This window comes from Thermobia domestica, chromosome 9 (assembly GCF_964235325.1).
Source record: "Thermobia domestica chromosome 9, izTheDome1.hap1.1, whole genome shotgun sequence".
Lineage (NCBI taxonomy): Eukaryota > Metazoa > Arthropoda > Insecta > Zygentoma > Lepismatidae > Thermobia > Thermobia domestica.
The window spans coordinates 175,655,294-175,682,138 of record NC_137462.1 but is presented as its reverse complement, the minus strand read 5'-3'; the positions used below and the strand labels follow the sequence as shown (position 1 = coordinate 175,682,138).

The window sequence follows — 26,845 nt, the reverse complement described above, 5'->3', positions numbered from 1 at the left end:
GTCACAGGGGAACGAAATTAATACACTGTCTAATGCACAATATTATGGATAGTAGAACGGCCTCAGTGGAGATCATCTATGAATACCAAAGCTGTAGTGAGGACCAGGGCATGCTCGACCGTCAAGTGACGATGATGGCCTAATCAAATAGTACAATGCTCATACTCCACTGTAATGTAATAATAATAAGTATAAGCATATTTTTCAGAACGAGACGGGCCGCGGTGATTCAGTGGTAGAGCGTTCACCTCTGGTGCATGAGATCCCTGGTTCGATCCCAGCTCGCGCCAAGTGAACTTTGTGGTGGACAAACACCGTGTACGTGGATTTCCTCGGGGTTTTCCCGTTTCCTCTCACTTTCTTCATTCAACTATTTCATTCATTTCTCATCATCACCGTCTCCTTTATCCTAACCGGCATAACCGCGGGACGTAAAACTCAATCGAAACTAGACTTCCCCAAATATAGAATATAGTCTTCTGGATAACATTAATCGTAATTGTAATCTTTAAGTAGAAAAAATACTCCTCTACGAAAGTACATAATTTTATTATTTAAAAACTTGGCAGATTGTGGCAAAGTTGAACAAAATTTGAGGATGTCCAGACATAATTGAACTGCATGAATGTACTTCTGATACACATTGTTCTTCAGTTAGGTCTTGAAGATTTTTCTTTATAATTATGAACCGAGAAACTAGAAATAAGGTGATGAACCGTCAGTATGACAAACGTCACGCTAAAGAAAGCCTGAAGTTCATTATTTCCATATGAGATCATTTCAATTTCTTTGGAAATATAGGAAGCAGATGGCGAAAACACTTAAAGGAATTCTTTGAATGCGAAATGCAACACGCGAGATATTTTGTCGCTCAATTTCCAGTGTTCATGATATCTATTTATTTCGAAAACTACCCTCTGGCAAGTAAATACAGGCAAGAGACCAAAAAGACTCTTTCTTGATATCACGCAAAGATATTGCGAGTATGTCGTGTTTAATGGTAAATCATAACTATAATGTTGCTTGTACTTATCAAGTAAATTGCGAATTTTATACTCTATGAGATGCGATAAAATAAAAACTAACAATGAGATATCGCAACATTGGTACCTTGTCTCATTTGCATATAACACGGAAGTTGAAAGAAAACATTGCATTACTCGTTTGATTTATCCGTGCATGCGGCAAAGTTCCGACTTAATTTCCTTGTTTACAAATGATGTCAGTCACATGGCAGAATTACCACAAGTATTGGTTTTACTTGAGATTTCTTTCATATGCAATTTTTCAATAAAATCAAGAGGATATGCTGAATCGAATCAAGTTTAATGGAAGTAGTCGTGTAAACACTTTAAGGCATTATGCGCTGAATACATAAAACTGTTTAACATGAGATCAAACACTAAACCATGGATGGCTGCAAAGTTAATTTTCCCATATGAAAATAGTACTTAAAAAATATTAAATAGTATTACAAAACAGCATAAATTTGATATGTCTACAGCAGTGGCGGCGTCAGAAAAACATCATGGGCCTAATAAATTGCCATGTTGAAGAAGAACAGAAACAAGCATTATGTATGTATGTAAAAGCCGATGCACTGACCATGCGTCAACGGCTAAAAATGAAGTCCCTCGTGTCTATGTGAATAGCGAACTCGCCTTCGACGTAGGAGACCCACCTTCGGTTCTTGGCGGAAGTTGATGTAGATCGGATTCCACGTTAAGCTGTGGAATCAGCATCCTGTGTAAGGGTGGGCTGCGAGGCTGAATAAGACCTGGGCTTAGATCGCGATAAACCAGAGTTAGCAGTGGCATGGGACTCCTTAGAAGATACAGCCACACTGGGAACATTAGGATCAGTTTAGGTAGAAATGTCAACTATTTGGGTACCTTGGGACTGTGTTGACTGCAAAAGTGAAGAGAAGTCGCGGCCGAAGGACACCTTCGATTGAAGAGGGGGTTTGGCCTCAGCAGCTGAAATCTTCTCAAGGACCGTAAGTTCATGAATCTTCTTATCGGCCAGAAATTGGGCACATTCACTGAACCAGACTGGATAGCCACGTTTACAGTCAACTTAAAGATTTGGCGCCGTACTTGCGGCTGACCATAAGCCGGGATATCGCAGTTCCCTCAGATAGCAGAAACATTACACTGTATGACGGGACTGAATGGCCAAAATGTTAACAGTTGAAACATCGTAAAGACAGTGGAATATTAGTTCGTATATTTAAATGATTGTAAGTAACATTCAACTGGGTAGAAAAAGTAGGTAGATCAAATGTAACGATATAAGAATCTGTAGGCTCAAATATACCATTCTTCTTAATGGAAATCCGATGAACAGCAATGCTTGACTATTATTGAGCTCTTCGTAAATTTCCATCTCCGGTAGATCTTTCAGCTCGAAACAAGTTATGAACCCTTACTTATATTAAGCTGATGATGAGCTTCAACAACAACAGAGGCAACTGGGTACAAACTAATAGTAGACAGGATTGCTTGTCCGCGACATTTTTAACTAGCAGGATATCATTTCACAATTTACGTATATGCCCAGGTCAAGAGGAAAGACTTCGCTCCCTTGTTGAAAGAGGTTTAAGAAAGTTCGGTCTCTCTGAGTGCTCTATAAAATGGGTTTAGATGTTCTGAACTTTATCCTTGGAATCCAAATGCAGTAAAAATTAGCAACTTAAAGTAGTTCTTCTTTAATAAACGCTAATAAAGATTTGGAAGATCTAGTTAAGGAAAAAACAACAAAACAATTTCCATCAGCCTTGGAAAAAAAATGCATGGAGTCTAAATAAGGCTATTCGGTCATTGAAATGTGGGGAAAAAATAGTATCCAATATTTACATAGGAGAAGAAGTGAACGCAGATAAAGAATTACAAGAAAACATTGACAAGAAATAAGAAACAAATGTGAGAATAAGTGAAGAGTCAGTTTCTGCTTATGAAATTGGAAGACGTAGTGATGAAGAAACGGAAGTTAAAGAAGATCAAACAGAAATTTTAAAAAAGGCAACTAAAAAGGATGAAATGCAGGACTGCAAAAAACACCACTGAAAAAATGTGTGTCAGTAGTTATTCCTAGTCCATTTAAAAGATCGCTATTCTAGTCTGACAGAATTCAAGACACGAAGAAAAGGAAAGAAGAAGTACAGTCTGTGGTTACGTCTAAACAATGGTAAAAGCACTACGAAAGTAAGTTGAAGAAAAAAGAAAAACAGGAAAAACTAAAGAAAGATTCACAGCAAGAAGGATAAAAAAGGAAGAAATAATCGAACAAGCAAGAAAATAAATCAGAACGCTACAGGAAGAAGAACTGACAAAAAAAAAAAGAACTTTTTTCATTTTCAATTACTAAAAATAACAATACACATACTTCCAATTCAGAAATGACCTATAAGTGACCTATAAGAAATCCTTAAGTGAATTGAATGAAGAAGATGGAGACAGCTCAGAAGAAATAAGCGAGAGTACTTTATCGTTGGAACCTGTCAATTGATATCTAGGAGAATCTGTCATATTCACTTACAACAAAGAATTGTTTCCCGGAAGAATTGTCACAATCACAGAAAGTTGTATAATCGTATCTGCGATGAAGAAATGTGGTAGATTGTGGAAATGGTCGAAAGAAGCAGATGAACTGAAATATGAATTGATTGACACTATTGGCCACATTGCAGAACCTAAATCCATTAGCACTAGCTAGGATATTTTTCGTGTTTTCCAATTGGATTTCTTTCATATGTAGCGTTCTCTAGCAATACTTCAATATTTAAATCAATCCGTTTTCGGGTCTATTGATGATGAATTTCTAACCCTTGTTCTTGTACGTAATGTGCGGAGAGTTGGAAACTCGAGTTCAATCGAAGGTGCCTCTATGGTCCGACTCGTTAATTCCTCGAGGTCTTTACTTAAGTTTGAGTGCTTATATTTGTTTTACGTTGATTTACAATTAGAAAACATCTCATAGTTTTTATTGTAAGCCATCATGTTTACTACCATATGAGTTTCAACATAGTTGCATGTTTGACTTCTTTAAAAAGAAGTAATAAAGGACGTCAACTACTAAAACCAAAATGTCAGCTACTCAAATTGTCGTAAACACAGCATGCCAACTACTAACTGGGTGTTATAGTTTTGTAATAAAATATAAGGTGATTATGATAATGAATGAAATGGTAGAATGAAGAAAGTAGGAGGAAACGGGACAACCTCGAGAAAACCCACGCACACATGTTAGCTCACCACGAAGTTTACTTGGTGCGAGCTGGAATCGAACCAAGGACCCCGCGCACTAGAGCCACTGCGGTGCCGACGGATTGTTGAAGAGTCCGGTATAGCTTAAAATCTTGATCCATTACATAACATTTGAATAAACACAGAAAGCCCATTCTTCGATTCATTCGTAGAATAAATGTGAATAAAACACAAGATGGAATATTTTCTTGAATGGTTTCATCACAAGCCTGTAGAACTAAACATTGATTGTTAAGGCTAAGATGAATGAACTAACAATTAACAACAATGAAAAGTGATGACAAATGCGAAATAGCCTATTAATATTTCTTCTGAAATAAATTATTTTACAAGTATTGCTCCGAAACAGTAGGAGTGGAGAAATATCAGTATATGGAAGACCCCTTTAGAAATACAATACGTCTTGTTGTACGTGGGCGAAAATACAAGGCACCTACCAGTATTTAACAAAAGGCTACCCACATCGTCGGTCAAGGCTGTCACTGCGTGGATCACAAAGCAGTCAGTCTTTCTGTCAGAGGGCCCGAATACAAGCTTGTTCCTCGGAAAAACATAAACCCCATGGGTGAAGGCTCTTCCTACACAATCATATACTACTTCATGAGGAGGGTGGCTTTCCGGACAGGAAGTCAGGACTCCCGGCAGGCAGATATCACGTCGACTGAGGACTCAGGGTGGTCCTTGTCAGTCCATCTCCTTTCTCCTCCTCCATGCATACTATCCGCCTCTAGCACGATTATTTGCCTTTTGAAATATTTTATATAAAGGGGCAGATGACCTTTCTTCAAGAGGATAGTTCGTTGGTCAAGGAAGAAAGCAGGTGGTTCGTTGGTAAAATACCAAACTTCACGAATTAATCATCTGAAAACTTTTTCAAACTTTTTTTTTAAAATCTAAAGAAATGAACCATATAATCACTCTAGAAAAATGAATATAGTTCACGTTTTTGAGTGGAAGTAAGAACCGAATTTTGTGGAAACATAGATTGTAAAACTGTGTTATGTACGCTTATGTATACACTGGTGTGCAAAACTTAGGGACGAAATTAAGTTTCGCATACTGTGTTACTCCCAAGTAGCAGAGACCGGTGAAACTAGGATCGTACATACAAAGTTGTGCTACTGCGTGATACAGGAAACAACAGGAAAAAGCATGGGATTAGAAGGAAAAAAATGGCACTTTTGTGCAGTAATTTACCCTGAAGTCACTTTAACTTATGTTGGCACCGTGACATTACAAGAGAGACAAAATTATAGAAACCTGTCACCACCATGAATAGCAATACTAATCCATGCTCTGCAACGTGCTCTCATGTCGTTCATAATATTGGTGATGTGTTGTTGTGGCATGGAGTTCCATTCCTCTACTAGAGGTATTGACAACTGCTCGATAATCCTTGATGCATCTGAAGTGTTATAAGACGTCTTGCTATAGCATCCTACATGTGCACGATCGACTCAAGTCGGGGATTCGGAGAGGCCAGTTCATTCGCGAAATATTCTCTCGTTCGAAGAGCTTCGCCGCACGCATTATCATCTACAAAGATAAAATCGTGGCCGATCGCACCCTTGAAAAGACACATATACATGAACAATTACGTAATCGTTTGCAAGATCTTTCGTGTAGTGTACAAATTTGAATCCCGAACAATTATGATGTCATAGACCGCGCATCCAAATTTCTTGTGTTTTAGAAGAGGCTTGGAAACAGTTATTGGAAGCAGTTATTTTGTAGAGGCTTCGCTGCTCATTTTCTGCATTATTTATATTCTTCATTGTCTCTGAGATATTCACTAAAATTAAAAAAAGTAAGCGCACGCTTAGAGAACACTCTTAAATTTAAAATATTAATTGTTTATGGCAGGGATGGCCATCTCCAAAGGGCTTGGGGCAACCATTCTCAAGTTCGCCATTCTATCTCCCAAATTCACCATTCTTCCCCTCTCCAGTTTTCTGATAGGCACAATCTACGCCCTGAAACCTGCCTGTAGGAACCTCTGGTTTTTTAGAAAGCAATCCTAAGGTAAATAGGAAATTGACTAAGTACAATCTTGTTCAAAAAATCCTTGTCACCTCGTCCCTGTGATGAAGCCTGTATTCTTATCCATAGATGAAATTAAGTAATAAATAAATAAATAAATAAATAAGCGAATCTTATTTAGCAAACCGCAAACTTTCTTCAAGCAAAAACATTGTACTTTACTACAAATGTCTACGAGAATATGATCTTTAAAAGAGAGGATTGTAGCAAGATTTCTTAGAATGAGACTGTAGTTATCAATTGATATAACGCGTTGGTTTAGGGTTGTTTTTAGAAAAATTCACTTTAGACTAATATATATATATATTGTATAGTGTTACCTTGGCGTAAGAAAAGACTTAAACACCAAACTACATAGGGTTGCTTATAACACAAGACTGAAGGTTCTGTCAATCCGAAAAGAGATACTGAAAGTGACGTCTTGTCCCACAAAGTGCATCTATTTTTATTGAAAGAGCTGGAGCTCCCTCGTGGCTAAGTGGTTAGAGTACACGCTTTTGGTGTGGGAGACCCGACTTCGATTCACGTGGTTCGGATCCAAGTTAAGTTGTGGGTCAACGTCTCATGCTGAAAGGAGCGTTAAACACAAAATGAAATCTATTGGAAGAGCACTCACTCTCGTCTCGTTTTTCATTATGAAAGTTTTATCATGAAAGATGTTATTACTAATACACCACTAACAACTGCCAGCCGGTGCACCTGCACTTTCAATGTTACAACTTTACACATCTTTCATGTGGCAAACTTGAGGGGGATTTCATTATTTTCATCTGTATGTAGCCGCAATTATAGGGGATAAAATCAATAATAACTGAAATATCTATTAGTAAAATAATCGACATTTCAATTTTTTTTTTTAATAATTAAGAGAATAAGCCTCTTGATTTTTCTCTCCTTTATCATGATGGACTATGCCATATTTCTTACTCAATTTCCTTCTTCATATTTTTGAATTATGTGACAGATTAATTATTTCCTATTGATGTCATTGGGTCTAAGGGAAAATTCATCATACGACGAAGAACAGAAAAGACCCCCAAAAAAGAAATCAATAAAAACACTCTGCTGATACCTTAAGAATCTTCTATCCGTCCGTTAGCAAGTGAAATCCAATTACACTGCTATTCATGGCTTTAAACCTCCACCTTTTGATCCAATGACAGCCGATTCAAACTTTGAAACATCTTCACACCGTTCTCCTGCTTCTTCAGTTGCTCATCTCACAGTAACAGCTCATCAGGCCGAGGATTTCACTTCACAAAAGGTGCAAAATTCTCATAGGAAGTCATAATGCTTAATAATGGTAAAAGAAAAGTCCGTTAACTATTAATTTTTATTATTCTTATGATCGTGACGAGTCACGTCAAAAGTTTGTCTTTTTCTACGTTTCTTATAAAGAACATTACAATCTATTTATAAAAATAAAATTGCCTTTTATGCAAAGTCCCGAATTTAAGGCAAAATTCTGGAATATTATTAGCTTATAGTTAAAAAGAAAAAGTCCAAAGATGGCACAACTACCGATCAATAGATCTCAATGAGCTGGATAAAATAATATAGGTGAGTGTAAATCATCATGCGTAGTTTTCGAGAAAACCAATAAAATATTTTTCGTGGTAGGCAGTTTGCGAGTGGTCAAGAACTCAGTGCGTGTGTGAAACAGTGGTATAATAGTCAGCGTCCGGTGTTTTCCCAAAGTGCATTTACGATATGGAATGAACGATGGGCTAAATGTGTCACAGAGAATGGAGTATATACTGAGTAAGATGTGTATCTACATAATAGACAAAAGTACATGCATACAAAATCTCATAGTCCCAGTACTACTATTAAATAAGTTGTGACCCATTATGCAAATCTTTTCGAACGACATTTGTACAATAAAAACAAGAACTCGCAAGAAATGTTGGGTTTGGTTAGGCAGATGAGAGACAAAAAAGTAAAACTTACTGAAGAAATCTAGACACCACGAAACCTAAGTGTGAGAAAAAAGTGTGATCATTCCAGTGATGGAAAAGGAAGGTCATACGTCACTTGGTCAGGACTTTTGTCAGTGTCATCTGGGTCTGGGTCTCGCTTCTTAGACCCGGTCTGACCTGGTGATCCAGTCAGACTCTTGACCCAGACAGACACTGAGACTCAGAAGCAGCCGTGATATCAGCTCTGCAGGATTACAGCAGAATTTTATAGTTGTTCACTGTTTGATCTCGAACATTCATTTGTTTGATTCTCGGTGCGACATTTCTTAATTAGAATACAATGTTTTGAATATTTCAAATATAATTTCACATTTATTCGTCTTCCCATATGTGAATTTTGAACATTACATAGCTTATACAAAAATAATTAACAAAACACTGTTAGGACTCAGCGGTCTCTTTTATATTCTACAGTTTACAGATTCGCTAAACTTTAACGATTCTTATAAGAGAAACATGTAGCTTATATTTATGTGATTCTGACATGTTAGTACTCTGATAAATCTTGTAGTTACCTTTCAGTGCAATACTTGGCACACACACACTCAGGAAACAAGTGAGGACGAAAATAATATTTAGTGAAAAGTCAATGAGACAGGAGAGAATCATGTTTGTTAGAATTGCATTAGTAGCCTCACACATACTCCCCATGTGTATGACGATGTTTCGTCTCCGAATCCTACTAGTGTGTAACTATGGGTCATGGGTCTGTCCAGATCACTCTGGGTCATGAGACTATCTGGATCACATGGTCTGTTCGGGCCACTCTGTAACGATCACTGTGTTAATGGATCTGTAAGGGACACCAAGTTTGGCTTCATGAGCCTGACTGACTCGGAGTCTTCCGAGTCACGGATAACGAAGTTAATGACCCATTCCATCAGTGTCCTGCTCATCATTGTTGGATAACCTAACATGACATATATGATATAACGTACTCTAACTTATCTTAACCTACCCCATCCTACTCTCTGGGAAACTTCTCACCTACTATTTTCCTCCTACTAACCTGAAGTAACGTATTTCTAACTTACCATGAGGCTCCCATCTTCGGAACATAAGCCGAAATTTTATTTCTATTAGTGCGTAGGAATTATTTTATATAATATTTGCAGGATAATTTTAAGACCTGTCGTTCCAAAGAGTGGCAATTATACAGTTAGAAAAAAATGACTGCAAACGAGAAAGGGATGCGTAAGATAATAATTCGCACCGGCACTGTACTTTGACACAAAGCAAAAGAGGTTTTTTTTTTTTTGTATTTACAAAATTTGAGTTATTAGTATGAAACCATTACAAGGAGTGGTGATTTCAGGGATACCCCTTTTGGAGTTGTAATTCCCCTCGGAAACATGCTCAAGCATTGTTACCCTACTCTATATGGATTCCCAGTATTTTCGCAGTACCACTATAGTGCATCTTCCTAGAAATATATTTGTATCTCTATAGTACTGATTTTCACTCCAGTGTATTGAAATTCCTTCTCCTGGGGAACCCTCCTGAAATCACTGATCACAAGTGCTATAGAAAGTATTGTTGTTGATAATTTCGAGTGCTCACATTATTGTTTAAAGAAACTAATTCGTTTATGTCATGAAAGTTATTTTCTACAAGTGATACACGTTCGAACACTGCGAAACCATATTAAAACACAGGTGAATACAACATACAACTACGATCGAAGTGTATAGAAATTACTTGGCGAACGCGATGATTACATCAATGTTGTACATATTATCTACACACTATTACATAGTTTCTAAACTTTTCAGTTCTGTCGGAATTTTTCAAACATTTCCTTTCGAATAGGGTTTACTAAAAGATCTATAAGGTACGGCCAAAGCGAACACGAAAAAGGAAGAAAACTTAAGATAAAATCGCATCTGCTCCATATGGACGTATTCACGCAATTCCTCATGCATCCGCAAGCTTCGCTCTGCTCTGAACAGGGATAAGATACAATTCTTGCGTATAATGACCTTCTAACATAGGTTGGAGCGAATTTTTCGCATGAATAATCGTTTTTATGTCGTGTTAGTGTTTAGGAATATTATCACTCTGTACGCAATTATTTGGACATGCTACAAGAAAATACTCTAGAATGTATTAGAGGGTAAATTTTACAATAAACGCTCCAGCAGCGCAGTTTATAAGTAGAACCGCTCCAACAGGGTATAATAAAGTGGATAATGATAAGCAAGATAGAGTAGGTTCGGGTTAGGAAAGTTTGGACAAATTTTGTTACAATTAAACAAGTGTAATTATTCGTGTCTGCGTAAGGATACCAACTGAAGCAGACATTGTAAAGTTTATCCGTATTAGGGCACTATTTAGTTCAAGAAAAAAAATATAAAATAATTCTATAAAGTGGACGACAGTTCGTGAAACGGCACAATATTTCCTTCAGTGTTTATTGTTGTGCCTCTAAACTTCTGTTTGCTAGTGTGAAGCTTGTATTCTTCTTAAAATACTTCTTCAACTGATTTGTAACTTACTGTGATTAGTTGTACTACTAATAAAAATGAAACAAAATGAAATCTTTCAATTTAACGTCGCACAATTATGCCTTTAAGCTAAGTTAGACTATGATTAAGGCAAGTAAATGATGAAGGAAGAGTGTGGAATGAGAGTGTAGGAGGAAACGGGAGTATCCCGAGAGAACCCACGGGCACAATGTTGCCCAACACGAACCAGGCCGGTAGCCAGCACAAAAGGGTTAAGTTTAAAGTTACCCCTCCGTTTTTTATAAAAATTAGGAAAATTTACAGGAGAAATGAGGTAAGAAATGATGATTTGGAGTTCTTATGTGATATTTAGGTTTGTAAGTTTGGCAGTGAAGTTATGTTTAATACGAGAAAAGATATGTGGAATTGGGTACTATTTGCAAGACGTGGAAGGTTCGATGATTCAGCAGCATGCCCATTTTATGTCGAGAACAGAACCCGACGAAGCCCTGCGGGGTTTCTAACCCGTTCCTACTCCTACTATTACTACTAATTTATACTATGAATCCGTATAGTAAAACTGGATGTTTTAATGTTTTTACTGCTTTTTTGTAGGTATGAAACTGGAGGGGCAACTCTAAAATTAAGCCGCACAAAAATGTAGGGAAGGGGGGCGGTAGAAGTTAGAGGGAACCCGATCCAACCATATTATAGTTCATCCCCATAAGTTATATAGTATTCGCGCCGACTCGTGAAGCTTGAACTAAATCTACCGATTTCACAACCCAATAGAACGCGAGGGTGTGTTCCATTTTTCAACCCCCACCCATCAGATTTTGTCAGTGTGTTCTCTCGCGCTACACGGAAAACGTCTCCAGAGAGTACAGTGTTGTCGGATTGGCGCAAAGTTCCGTTTTGTTAATTGTTTTTTTTTATTGCGTTGTATTTTCGTTTTTACTATTCGTGTTATTGTTGCCATTTTAGAATAATTGTTACACTGGTTAGTGTTGTGGGGTATTTATTATTGGTAATTTTTAAATGCTTTTTTTAAATATTCATTTACTATGTCTTCAAAGTTTGGCAACATTGTTGGTGAATTTCAGCTGTTAGAAGTTTCCCCAAGTGTGCGCTCGGGAAGCGGCTCCACGAATTGTACCGAAGTTTTCCGATGCATCGGAACTCAAGCAAAATATTTCTATGATTGGTTTAAAGCCCAAGCTTCACGACTCGGCGCGAGCACTATAGTTCGTTTGCAAGCCTACCGTGAAAATTTTAGGAGGCCAGTAAAAATTTAGGGTGGACGGCCCCCCTAGACCCCCTGGATACGGGCCTGCCACGAACTTATTTGGCTGGGCATTACTTCAGGGACGCCACGCACCAGAGGTAAGCGCTCTATCACTGAGCCACCGTGCACCCTATTACTATAATCATCGTAAGTACAGATTTGGTTCTTGGTTGGTTGAATTGAAGGCTAACATCTCTTTCAGAACCGAGGTTGCATGAGACGTGGATCTACAGTTTAACATGAGATGTCAGTCACGACACCATCATTAATTTCTTGAGGGGGATACGGAAAGGCTAGAGAAATTTTGGGGGAGCAGCTATTATTTTGCTTATCAAAAATAACACAGTAGTTTTATATTACTTGACCTTCGTAATAATACATGTCTTAGGGGTCACCAGTTGCCGGGGGTGCTAACTTCTAGTGTCCCTTGCTCCCTTCTAGTGTCAGCACTATGTCGGATCCGAACCACATGATCACCTACTGGGAATCGAACCTGACAGTGAATCTTCCGCTTCTAAAGTAAATATGCTAACCATGTAGCAATCTGGGATCTCGTAGAGATTTTGTTACATTGTTAAGTAAAGTTACACGATATCACTATAAATCTTCAAGAATATTGTAAATGTAACCTATTTATCAATTTGCAAACGTTAAAAATGGAAATATATAAAGTATTTTTTTAAGTCTAAACTCTTTTAAGCATAATATAACAAATTTCGTCATTAACGATTTATTTAATAAGTGTAAGTGTTGTGGAATGATGTTAATCTTCAATACAACCATAACATAATAATTGATAATTTGTTGTACTTTACAGACATCATCTTTTACTGCCTCAAAAAGACTTGTTCTATTAAAAAGTTACAATTTTTACCCCACCATACTGGCACATATAAAGAATATGAGCTCTACTAAATCTTTCAATCGCTTTAAAAAAAATAGTTGAATACTTAAGTAAAAGTACTAGAACCGGAAAGGACGATAGTAGAAGGAAACGAGAATACCACAGAACGTTCAAGTGCACTAGGAATGTGCACGAGTCGAGATTTAAGTTTGTTTCGAATTGTCTCGATTCGAAAATATGTTTCTCTCTCGACTCAACTCGAATTCGGGACGACACGTCTCGAAATTCGAGTCGAGACAGAATATGCGAGTTAAAATATACGCACACATCAGACGAAACGCTATGACTACCTACCTAATTGTCAGTATTTCCACCTTTGGCACGAATAGCAACGGCGACACGTCTTGGCATGGACGCAGTGATCCTTGGTAGGTCACTGGAGAGAATTGAGTTGATTTTAGTTTAGCGTCCCGTTCAGCAGCGAGGCTATATGAAACGTGGACCTACTGATTAACGTGGAATCCGAACCACAAGAGCTCCCGCCGGGAATCGAACAGGTCGCTGGAGAGAGTTGACACCACATGTGCACACACAGGTCACCTGATTCCCGTAAATTCCTGGGAGGGGGCGATGCGCTCTGACGTCACGTTCAATCACATCCCAGATGTGTTCGATTGGGTTCAGATTCGGCAAGTTGGGGGTCCAGCACATCACTTGGAACTCGCCCGTGTGTTCCTCGAACAGCTCCATCACACTCCTGGCCTTGTGATATTGTGCATTATCTTGTTGAAAAATGCCACTACCCGTTGGAAACATGGTCGTCATGAAGGAGTGTACGTAGTCTGCAAGCAGTGCGCGATACTCCTCGGCCTTCATGGTGCATTGCTCGAGCTCCACTAGACACATGGATGCACATGTAAATGTTCCCCAGAACATAATTAAGCCGCCGCCAGCTTGTCTCCGTCCCGTGGTACAGGTGTCAAGGAGCTGTTCCCTTGGAACACGACGGATTCGCACCCTCCCATTCTCGTGATCAGAAGTTATCGGGATTCATGAGACAAGGTCCAGTGACGATGGTCACGTGTTCATTTCAGTCGTAGCTGTCGATGTCATGGTGTTAACATTCACACATGGATGGGCCGTCGGCTGCGGAGGCCCATCGTTAGGAGTGTTCGGTGCACTGTGTGTTCAGATACACTTGCACTTTTCCCAGCATTAAAATCCGATGTCAGTTCCGCCACAATTCGCTGCTTGCCCTGTTTTACCAATCTGCCCAGCCTACGACGTTCGACATCTGTAATGAGGTGGGGGCGACCAACACCTCGACGTTTGGACGTCGTTTCCCCTTGGCTTCGCCACTTGTTGAAGACACTCACCACAGCACTCATCAAACACCCGACAAGTCTTGCAGTTCCCGAAATTCTTGTGCCGAGTCTCCGGGCTATTACAACCTGCCCTCGGTCAAACAGATAGATCGCGCGTCTTCCCCGCTCTACTCACGGCCAGCACTTTCACTGATACTACATGCACCGTACGTGTGTCTGATTAGCAAGCATTCCTTGGCAGGTGATGCTGCTATCTCCTGGACGGGTTTATATCGACAGTAAGTAAATCTGAAAGCGAATAATCCAAAAGTTATGTAGCCCTATTGCGTTCATGGGAACAAAAACACAATAATTATAACTATGCTAAATTACTATAGACTGCCAATTGCTCATTCAGAGAATTTATAAAGTTCACTTTATCGCAATTGTTTTATACAAACTACGTAATCAAATATTATTATTATTATATTTGAAGTTGAATCAAATATCACGACATTATAAGTGTTAATTAACTGAATTGAGCTGAAACTTAAATCTTGATCCCGAAAGATTAACTATTAAGTTTATGCGTTTTGTACCTTTCGAAAACAATACATGCTGGAATTGGTTTCAGCGCTGTTTCTGAGTGAATATTTTCTTCAAAATAATATTAAAAATTATAGAAAGATTTTCGAGACATTGAAGTCGAGTCGAGATTTTTACGAGCAGCCTCGACTCGAAAATTCGAGTCGAGAAATACGTTTGTCCCGACTCGTCTCGAATTTTACAAAGTGTGTCTCGACTCAAATTCGAGTCGAGTCGAGATTCGAGACATGTCTCGACTCGTGCGCATCCCTAGTGCACAAGCTTATGCTATTTGCTATTTCATATAATTAAAATACAGGAAAATGCATATGATGTGTTATAGTGTGGATATTGTCTGTAGTCCTTTTTAGACTACATGATAGCAAGGCTTACATTATGTATGTTATTTTTACTTTAATACTTTAGTTAGATAAATGTCACCTGCAAATTCCCTTAGTGTTTTTTGTTTGTTCAGTTAAGAGATTTTATTTGCATATTTTTCAAGCCTTTATATCCATGTTGATCAACTATACCCACACAGAATTTGTAAAGCAAATATATTTTCCACAAATTTTGATTCAGATTTTAAATCAAAATAAATTGATTATTAAATTTGGTACAGGTTTACAATAGACCATCATAAAAATGATCCTTTCGTTGTTAAAATTAATGAGTGCATATTAAAGAGGACTATATAGAATTATATATAGTTAGGATATTCATTTCCACAGGTGGAGTGTTTCCACACAATGTATGGAAAGTATGTTTACAAGTATAGAAGTACTTAAGTAAAACCATGACAAGTGCGATGTTTTTTTACTTCACAGAGTGTTTTTCCACTATTCTTATTTATGCACATACCTTCTGTCGCTAACGCGCTATCTCCCTACAGACGCACCTCCACGCTGTCTTGCGGCTCCCCTGCTGCGCTCCTGCTCTGACATGGTTAGATTGTATTCTTGCCTTTAGTGATCACCCAGTACACGTTGATCAGTATTTTTCACACAGTTGTTTTTATAGCATACATCCGGACGCGTAGCTACATCTGTAAGGGAGAGTCGTCCTAAAGTGAATCCGCGCCCATGACCGCAACTGCTACCCTAAGAAACAATTTCTAAAGCCCTACGAGTGATTCTTGATGAAATACCTGTAATTGCATATAATCCGATACAAGGCAATAGAAGAGCATGTTATCATTTTTATGTTACATAGTTTACACGCATATTATAAATCTGTGCTCAATTATTTGGGCATGCGCCAAAGAAAGGGTGTAGAATGTTTTAGGGAGTAATTTAGAGCACAAAAAGTGAAGTAATTTTTTTTAAGTGACAGTCTATTGTAAACCTGTACGTTAAGATTGGTTCTATATGTACATACACAGTGTTCTAATGTTATTTAATATAAACATCTTTAAAAAAAATCTAAATTTAAAATATTAATATATTTCATTCATTTCTTTTTCAGTTGCAATCAAAAGACATGATCATAAGTGTTCACGTACAAATAACAAGCTCGATTATTTAGCGTAAGTTAAAGGAAAGTACAATATTCTGTGTTCTGCTACTACTATCTATTCAGCAATGCCTGTTTAATCTCTTCTGTGTTTTGAAGTGTTACGCTTCGTTTAAATCGATGTGTTTTGTGATATATTTTATAGAAATTTGAATTAAGTGAAAATTAGTTACATTGCACTGTTAATATTACTTTACTTAAGTAAAAAAATTGTTTATTTTTATTCTAATTGGTGACAGTCGTGCATCTTTTAGCAGAACGTTCTTCTAGTGCAAAGTTAATATGTTAAGGTTTGAGTCAACAAGGTATTGCTTATTCTAAGTTTAAATTTAATGACGTTTGCACGGATTGAGTGAACTTTTCTTATAATAATATCAACTAACCATAAGAATAAATTATATCACTAGTATGTCTTCGAAACAATGAGAGAATTATGTGAATAGGCGAATCAACATATCTTTAGCCTACAATACAGTGGAAGTAAATAAATCTACAATATACACACCTTTTACATAGTTTATCGTTTTATTTCTGTTAATCAAATAAAAATCTATGCATTGACACTTACGTCATTACAATATCAGCAGCCATACTCAATGAAGTTCCACTAATTTAATGTGTTTATGTTAAGTTTTTTTAGTGTAGTTTCCAAGTCCAAAGGAAGGATTAATCATGAAGAGTGATGACTGTGATTCTACTAGAAAATATTCGAACATCTCGAGTGGTGATACTCATTATGGCGACAATTTATGCTGTAGTTCACGTAATGAAAATTTAACCACAGCTACTGAAGTTAATGCGATACAGCAAACATTAAAAGTCAGAGGTAATTCTGCGATAGGAAAAAATACACCTAATAACATGAAAGGTACCACAGAAAATAGCTCAGATAATGACAACAAATGTTTCATGTTACCTTTACAAAATGTTTCCATCAGTAATACGAGAGAATCTGTGCTTGAAAGTTCAAATTCTAAAATAAATACTTCTTATCAAGAAGTTAGAGGAAAATTTCCACAAATAGAATCTTGTGTTGTTTTGTTAAAAAGAATTTCATTGAAAGATATAGAATTCAAGAAAACCGTTGAATACAGAGGTAGTTTAAAGCAGTCAAGTTCCTCTCGATTATCACTCGCCCATAGAAGTACCAAACGAAACAGAGACGGTAAACATGTAGAACACGGAAACGAAAAAGAGGTACGTTGTGGGAGGGAGTTAAGTAGTAAAATTAAACGTAACGATGACATGGAAAGCTCAGAAATGTGTGGTGATACAAATCGGAAGTTAAGGAAGGGAAGTATTCACTGTGAAAAACACAATAAAGAAAATAACACGAAAGACCAATTATTGTTATCCCCCCGGAAGAAACGGATAAAACAAATTGATAAAGGAGATGAAATTATCAAGGAAGGCACACTTAAGAGAGTAATTTCTTCGATACAAAATATAATTTCCTCTATTCATAACGATAACGACACTGGCGACTGCTTTGAAAAAGGCTCACGAAGCTATACACCAATATTTTCAAAAGAACAACTTCATTCTTTGTGGCGTAAAATAACTAAGACAAGAACCTTAGGATTAATGCACGAGATCTCATCGGAACTATTGATGAAATTGTTGCAAATATTAGAAAAAAGTATTAAACAGAATATTGAAATTTCCTTTCTGGTAGATTCGGATGATTGTGATCAAGATCAGGGAATGGGGTTGGAAGGAGACAATGAAAGGATTTTAATGGCAGCGGATTCTACTCTTATGATACTGTATATTATGACTTCACCCAACATGTCAGAAAAAGTTTACTTGGAGGAAGTTATAAAAACGGTGATAGATTTCACGCGACACCAGCTCCATCATTCCATATATCCACTTACTGATCCTCTCTATAAAAACAACAGTGAAACAAAGACAAAGAATTGTAACGCGAAAATTAAATTTTCAGCGAAATCCAGAATGCAAGATCGGAAACATTTTCTTCCGCTGTACAACAAATTTTGTGAAATTTTGAATTTGTTATCCGATCTTCTAGTCATTAAAACATTGTCATATACTGCAGTTAATCACATTTCAACTATAGGCCTGTCGTCATTTTTTGTTGAAGGAATTTGTGAGCTTCAACTTGCCTCTTTAAATATAGTCAGTACAATATTTGGAAAGTATCCTGATCACCGAAAGTCACTTTTAGATGAAATAATCACTTCGTTAGGTAGATTACCAAACAGTAAAAAATCATTAAGAAGCTATAAATTGAACTCAGGAGAACACATTCAAATGTTGACAGCATTAATTTTACAGCTCCTTCATAGTTCAATTACTATCTCTCAAGATTTGCTCGAATCGTTAGTGGAAGAGCACCAAGTGGAATGCGAATCTTTAATTAAAAGGTGCGATGAAGAAATCACTTACATATTTACTGGAACGATAAATGCAGCAGCTACCTTTATATCTGAACTTATGAAGAAATGTTTACATAATAACAAGGATGAAAATTATCGTCTAATATTAGAAAATTTTGTTCAAGATCTTTTATTAATCTCAAATAAACCAGAATGGCCAGCTGCACACTTAGTTTTAAACTTTCTAGGAAATTTTCTCCTGAAAAGTTTTGTTGACAAAACGATGGATGTTTCCTTTCGAGGAATGTCATTGGATTATATTGGGGTAATTGCAGCAGAATTTAGAAAGGTCATGTTGTCTTCAGATGAATTGACTATAACAACTTCTGAATTAATAAGTAGAATTACCGAAGAATTTGGTAGTGTGAAAACGGAATCATCCAATGATTCAACATCTAAAGTAGAAATATGCACCGATGATGAAAAGAATACGTTTCTGCAACATGTGCTATTGGATTATTGTAGTGGTCAGTCATTGTTAAATATTAAACATTTTTACGTTGCACAATGGTACATGGACATTATGAATGAGGATAGAAAAAAATCTACAAACACGGACAACGACTTTCGAGAAAAAAAGCGAGAAAAAGGAAAAGTTATATCGAAACATAAAGTGGAATCTACAAATATGGCAAAAAAGATGTTTCTTGTTCGAATGTTAAAACCAAGAAATGAAACGCATCTTAAAAATAAAGACGTGCATATAGACAGAAAAAGCGCTGAACTTATATCTAAGCATTTGCGAGTAAGACGATTTTTCCATCAAACGTTTTACCTATATTTAAAGCAAATATTGTGTGTTTTAGCTGAACCAAATATAACTGTCCGAGCGAAAGCTATGAAGTGTTTAGGATTGATAGTGGGATCAGATCCTGAGCTGTTGGCAAGAACTGATGTACAAACAGCTGTACATCACTCATTTTTAGACCAGTCTTGTATAGTAAGAGAACATGCAATTGATCTATTTGGAAATTACATATTAAATAGTCAAACTCTAGTCTCTCAATATTATGATATGATCTCTAAGAGAACACTAGATATGGGACTCAGCGTAAGGAAACGTGTGCTGAAAATTTTAAGAGATATTTGTATTAAGTATCCTGAATTTCCCCAAATTCCAGACATATATGTAAGAATGATAAAACGCCTTGATGATGATCCTTCAATAAAAACATTTGTAAGTAAGATATTTGAAGATACGTGGTTCACTCCTTTAAATAAAGAAATAGAAGTAAATTCTCCAGAGCTTTTGAGAAAAGTTGTAAATATTGCTGATGTAATTACTGAGTGTACCGACATGGACTTGCATTACTTGGAACAATTATTGCAGAATTTAATGAAGCCAACCAATGATAAAAACAATACTAAAAAAGCTAAAGAAAATATTCTTCTTGCATGTCAGCAAATTATTGAATGTCTCATAGAAAATATAGTTCGTTTGGAAGAGAAAAATCATGTGATTGATAATAGCTGTAACAACTCTAAGCGATTATTAGGAAGCTGTTTGGCTTTATATATATTCGCAAAAATAAAACCTGAACTCTTGGTAAAACATGTTGTAACAATTGAAACTTATCTAAGTATCAAATGCCAAACAGTGATAGAATGTCGAATCATTAGCATTGTAGCACAAATCTTAAAATTAGTAGTACCACTAATGGACCATCCAAGTGAAACATTCTTATCTCAACTAGAAGAAGATAGTGTAAAACTTATACTTCAACATAATAAAGATGTAGTTTCTAGCTGTGTTTCGTGCCTTAGCTCGGTTGTGAACAACATTACAAACAATTACAAACTAATTAGAGAATGTTTCTATAAGTTTTATTCTTATGTGTTGAAGTTCAAAGAGGAATGTGGAACAATTTCTAGATCCGAAAATCTGCAACAAATGCTTCCTTTTTTACGTAGATCACTGTTTGTGGTCGGTATGTTGCTTCGTTATTTCAACTTTGAGGATGAAACTGTTAGAGGTAATTTACCATCAAATATTAAGGACCATGTGATTGATACTATGCTTTATTTTGCTGAAAAATCAGACCAGAATCTGAAAATATACGTATTAAAAGCAATTGGATGTATTAGTATCAGATATAACAACCTTCTAATGAACGTAAAGCTAAAAGAAATTTACAGTAATATGTTAAATCAGGGTGATAATAGTGATGATGATACTGAAGACAAAAGAAAATGTATGTGTATAGATGTCTTAAAAAACATAGGAGACTACTTACAAGAAGAAGAAACAAACATGATCAAACGTGAACAAGACTGGGATAAAATAGCAAAACTAGAAGACCTTAAGGAAATGGAAATTCTATCAGGAACAGGAAGTGAAATTGCTCAAACATACTTAAGTGAAGTGCTTAATTGTACTCTGTGCAAAGATAAAGACATTAGAATCGCAGCTGCTCGAGTGATTCAGATAATTCTTACTCAAGGGTTGGTTAATCCCATTCAAATTATACCATATCTTATTGCTCTGTGCACCGATACTGAGAAATCAATAGCTGGGAATTCGAAGACGCAAATAGAAACTATAGATCGCAAATATCCAGGATATGTTTACACAAAGGCTTCTTTTGGAGTGCGCCTTTCGTATGAATTGCAAAAGAAGATACAAGATGTTAAAGTTATTAGAGGTTATATAAAAGAAAGCAAATCTTTCAAAGCTGTGAATGATTTTGTGTACTCCATTTTGAAGAAGAAAAAGCAGCAACGAAGAGCATTTGCTTTACATTTTCTTAAGAGAATTGAAAGTGATACCGATCTTACTGAGGGGATATTCTTGGCAGACAATTTGGCCCATTTTCAGTATCAATATCTAGATGAACCCCTTTTCATTATTTATCATATTGACACTCTAATTGCATTCACGGGTAGCAGTGTACTTCAATCTATTCAAGTATCCTTACTTCCAAAAAGTGTTTTGAACAAGAGCTTTGAAAGTGAACACATGGGAGAGAATGACAATACTAAACGAGGGAAAAACGCTAACTGCACTGATGATGATGATGACAATGATGATGATGATGAGGAATCGTTGTGTAGGAGGTTGCCTGAAGACACAAATCTCATAGCAGAGCATCTTTCCAGTTCTAAGAAATGTTTACTTCTATTGAACCTAAGGGAACACTTAAAAATGGTTTACAACATAACAGACAGTAAGATAATGAGTTATTCACCTGTTGATACGACCAAAAAATACGAGAAGACAGTCAGTCAGCAACGTAAGAAAGCGTTTAATCCAAAAACAATTATTTCACAACTTGAAAATCCTTCTAAATATAATTCTACAGAAGAGACAGCAAGGAAGTCCATAGCACATGACTATTTGGAGTTTAAAAGGTTACTGCTAAAATTTGATCTTTCTGATAAAGTAACGACTGAGTAATAAATTTACCCATTGTGAAATACACAGAAAATAATTTTTTTAAAAAAAATATCAGTGTAAGTAGAAAGGCTTCCGACTTGACTTGGAAGAGAATTCTACTAAATACGAAATAATGAACTAAGAAGGATGATGTGTATGTCGCTTAAGTTAATAACGTAAATCGTCATTTAATATGGTGCAATGATTAGTCAGGGTAGTTATTATAAAGAAAGAAGTAAGTTGCTCAGGGCAAAATACTGTGTGTGTGTTTCATAAAATATTTTATATCGTGTATAATAAATGTTACATGCCAATATTAATTTATTAAATATATGAATAACACAAGCAGCTTCAGTTTCCTTGTTACAAACGCAGTCGGTGATTCTTTTCTGTAAATAACACCTCAAAAAGTATGAGCAGATAATGAAATAAATTACATTTATCTAAACTGTGAAATATGCATGCAATAAAATTGAACTTATTCTTTAATGAAACCACGATTTGGTAAGAACATATATGCAGCAATTAAGGAATATTTACAATATTAATTTTTATTACCTTCCAATATGATGAGTGAAGTTGAATTCTACGCAATGAAATACTACACAAGACTAGTATTTGTGGCAGTACAAAGATCTATAATTTGCTTCAAACAAAATAAAAGAATTAATTATCAGGTATGTTTAATTTTAAGTTTTGTTGTTTTGTTGAAATATCGTGTTTTTTTCCTAAATGGAAATCATAATGCATTTTAAATCCATCAACTTCATTGCAGTATGTAGTGATTGTATATGTGCTTAGAAATTGCTTCTGTAGATTTCAGCATATGCATTCGGACACATGTATGGTTACTATATACTGTAATAATAACGGACAACATTCGAGGGTTAATAATGCTTCTAAAATAAATTTCAACATATTTGTTCTCAAATAAAGAAACAGAAGTCGCTAATTATTGAAAAGAATTAATTGTATTCTATTGGCCAACCTTATAACCTTTTAAATCATTAAATCTCTCTACATGAAAAGAGCATGTCTTCGGTAATTAAATGAAGTTATAACAGGGAATATTAAAGACGTGAACTAAATATTATTCGAAGACAGTCAAAAAGGTTTTGTCTTATGGAGAATAATGAAGAATGTACATTGTGTAGGTATTCAAGAAACATATGTAAGCATTTAAAATATAAGACACTACACAAGATTAATTTCAAGTGAAACAAAGTGCACCAAATAGATTCTGAAACAAGAACTAGACAAACTTTTTGTGAGTGTCTTTATACTATTTCGTTAAATTTAATAGTTGGTTTTGAATGTAAGTCCATTGTAGTATATTCAGTTAGTTTTAATTTACTTCGTAGTTCCAAAATGCTGCCAATGTAATTTTTGTCAATTCATTTAGTTTGTTTTCACTAACAATTCTAATAATTTTGCAACATCTAAATTACATTAATATCGAACCATTACCTATATCTAAATTTGGTTCTGTATGTGTGTATTTTTCATGACGATCACAAGAAATTTTAATTGTTGGAAACTAACGTAATTTAATTCTTTACTGGCAGCATAAGCAACACTATAAGTAACATGAATATTGCGGCTTAAATGTTCAGATAATTAGGAGCTTTTCATATTATGAATAATATTAAAATTATTTGTTGACATTTGCGTTTGAAATATAGGCTTCTGTATAAAGTAAACTTTAAAAATTCAGTGCTGTTGAAAGCAATCTAGTCATCAATTTGTGTCAGGTTTTGCACTCACTACTATAGTTGCAGTCATGATAATAAGTAACTTCTCTTGATAGACAAAAAACTGTGTTAATATTTCTTGAATTAATCAATTAGAATATTATATTCTTCATGTTAAGAAAATGTTGATAACAGAAAACTGTACTTGTACTATATTGTAAGTTATAAAAAATGCAATATTATTTCAAAGAGAAATTATTTTTTCCGTTTCTGTACGTACAGATCAAAAACTTTCTCTAGTGACAGATAAACATTAATAAAGTAAAAAGTAACTGCGCCCTCGTAAATGGTGAGAGACAAATATGTGGAAACTAGATTTTGTTCAATAGCACTGTATGTCATAAATTGGACATATATATATATATATATATATATATATATATATATATATATATATATATATATATATATATTGGTGTTATAGATTTCGATTAAATAATATAAACCTATTGTTTTTTTCTATTACTTAGAATCATTTCTTATATGTTCTAATATTTGTTAATACGTACTTGAGTATTGATACTAAATGGTATTTCCTGTGTAAGAAGAATCTTTGAAATAAAGTGAAAGTAAATAAGATGTAGTAAATACAACGATCATTTGAAAATAAATATTGAAACAATATTTGTTTATTCTTACGCAGTATTTAAATACAAGTAAATATTTCAATAATTACACTTTCGTCTCTGAAATAGAAAACATGTCTCCAGTTTACTTGTTGGAAAAGAAATATTTTGAGTTACAATTTCTGAACACATTTAAATTATTCCTGACTAAATATAGTACTATTAAAGTTTCAATTTGGTATTGAGGACAACATGTAGGTTTATTCAAAACTTTCTGAAAATAGAAAACAATTTTCGGATTCATTAAAAATAACATAGTAACGGAATATATTGTATTAATTTTATTGCTGTTCTCACATAACGAAATTTGTGTTAATTTTATTTTATTCTTTTCTTATTTTGTTCGAGATTCACGTACACAAACTTACACTGATATACAAAAACTTTGTATGGTAGGTTTGTTGAATTTAATGTTAAGTATTTCTTTCGTTCTGTAACTCGTCAAAGATGTATTTTCACTGAAACCATTGTAATTATGATTGTTGTATTCTTAAAGTGATATAAAAGAACACCTCACAAATCAAGCTTTCTTTTTGTTATTTTAATACATGACTCAGCAGTACCTAACCATCTTTTTTTCTTCTTCTTCTTTAGCGCGACGTTCTGAATATGAAAAAAGACGAATCATGTCTTTCATGAAAGCAAGAAGTCAACGGGTTGTGATGTTCAACTGTCAGCGGTGAAGTACACTATATTCTACTTAGGTTTTGAGTGACGCGGCTGATTTTACTCCGTGCTATGTGTTGTCATGAGACGAATGGGAAGAGCAGACTCGGGAATACAAGATGAAAATGGTCCATTGTTGGAAGTGTAAAAGGAGATGCCAGATGTTGAATTGTTGCAGGTGAACAGTACCATTCGCGAAACTTGAAAGAGAGGAGCCCCGATTGACATTTAACATTCAAAAGAAGACGAGATCTTGATGTAGAAGTGAAAAATGTTTTCGAGGGCAGTGGCATCTAATTGATTAAGTTCTTCTCTCTGACTTGTGTATAGATCACTTGATTTAAATATAATAATGTTCCGAGCTGGTACCATAGCTGCATCTTCTTTGCACAAGTGGATGCTGATGAGGTCAAACCGTAATCATATAACGTAAACGATTCCAATGACTAATCACATTTTAATCTTCTCTTCACAGGAGGTTTATTCTTGGGTTTTGATTGCTGCAAACCAGAGCTCAAGTTCACAGTTGTTTACTCAACCTAGAACTTAGACCTTTCTGCTATTTTAACAGTAGGTCTACATTGCATTACAATAATTTCAATTAAAAGGAATAACTCAGCGATAAAACATTTGGCAAGTTATCAAATATTTCGGGCTTACATCTAATTAGAAACCATTCTAATCTAGAGTTTTCACCTATCTTATGGAGAAAGTATGGAAATTATGGTTGATAAAGATTGATCTTTTTGCCTTAATTACAACTTTTCAATATACTTAAATGCTACAGGAGAACTCCTAACAAAAAGGCTACTTTTACTTTTGATTGATTTATAGTATTCAGTGACATATTTATTTCTCAAGATATGGTTTGACGCGTATTTATATTATTCGTAAAAGCCATTCAAACCCAGTATCATATGAATTTCTCAAAGCCACTGACGAAAGCAACGGAAATTGTTGAAACAGTTTCGTACAAGTAGAACACACTTGACACAGAAAGTGACTATATTTTTGTTTTACAAGTTATAATGAGAACTGGCTTCAATATGACGTCAAATATTACAGCTTATAAATGCATAATTATGTAAAACGTAATTTACCATCTGCAACACGTTTAAAATATTATAAATACAAAATTTCGACTGTCCTTGTGGGCTATTTAAATGGCTTATTCAAACAGCTGGCTTTTAAAAAAAAAATTCAGTTGTTTGTCAGTTTTCTTTTCATTAAACAGATACTTAATTTCTTAATCTACAGAAATGGCTGCTACAAATTGCCCAATAATCTAAGAGTTCATGAGCCGGGGTGTCTCAGTGGTACAGCGCCCTCCTGTGGTGCGTGTGGTCTCTGGTTCGATCCCAGTCCGCGCAAAGTTACGTTTGTAGTGGACAAACACCGTCTGTAAGCGTTTCCCAGGATTCCCTCGTTTTCTCCCACTTTCTTCATTTCACCTTTTCATTCATTATCGACTCTTTCAGTATTGAAGCATAATTGTGAGACGTTAAACGAAAACAATGTTCACTGACAACTTGTAGATATTCGAATATTTATAAACACTGAAATGCATGATTTATATTAGCCTGTTTACTTATTGAATTAAATAATTATCCTTTCAGATCTTTGTTGCTAATTTTATAAAACTTTACGGCAAAAAAAAAAGGAGAGAGAGAGAATATAAAATTTGAATATGAAGCAAGGACAAAGGTGGAATGAAAAAGTAATAAAGTTGGGAGACAAAAAAATATGCTGCTAATAGATTTAAAAAAGGGAAA

At 35.5% G+C, this 26,845-nt stretch overlaps 1 protein-coding gene across 2 annotated transcripts in view; it reads left to right on the top strand.

The window, feature by feature from the left end:
- LOC145660449 (nipped-B-like protein) overlaps positions 1–26,615 on the top strand; it is a 154,722-nt gene extending 128,107 nt beyond the window's left edge. The window contains exons 3-4 of one of the 2 annotated variants that reach the window (XR_014126808.1): positions 16,211–22,707; positions 25,002–26,615. Coding sequence is in view for 1 of the 2 variants with exons in the window: in XM_081725486.1 (XP_081581612.1) it covers positions 16,931–22,051 (5,121 nt within the window). In the remaining variant the exon portion in view is untranslated. Of the gene's footprint in view, positions 1–16,210; positions 24,161–25,001 lie in introns of those variants that run through there. The other variant, XM_081725486.1, reaches the window with a different exon arrangement.
- The last annotated feature ends 230 nt before the right edge of the window (positions 26,616–26,845 follow it).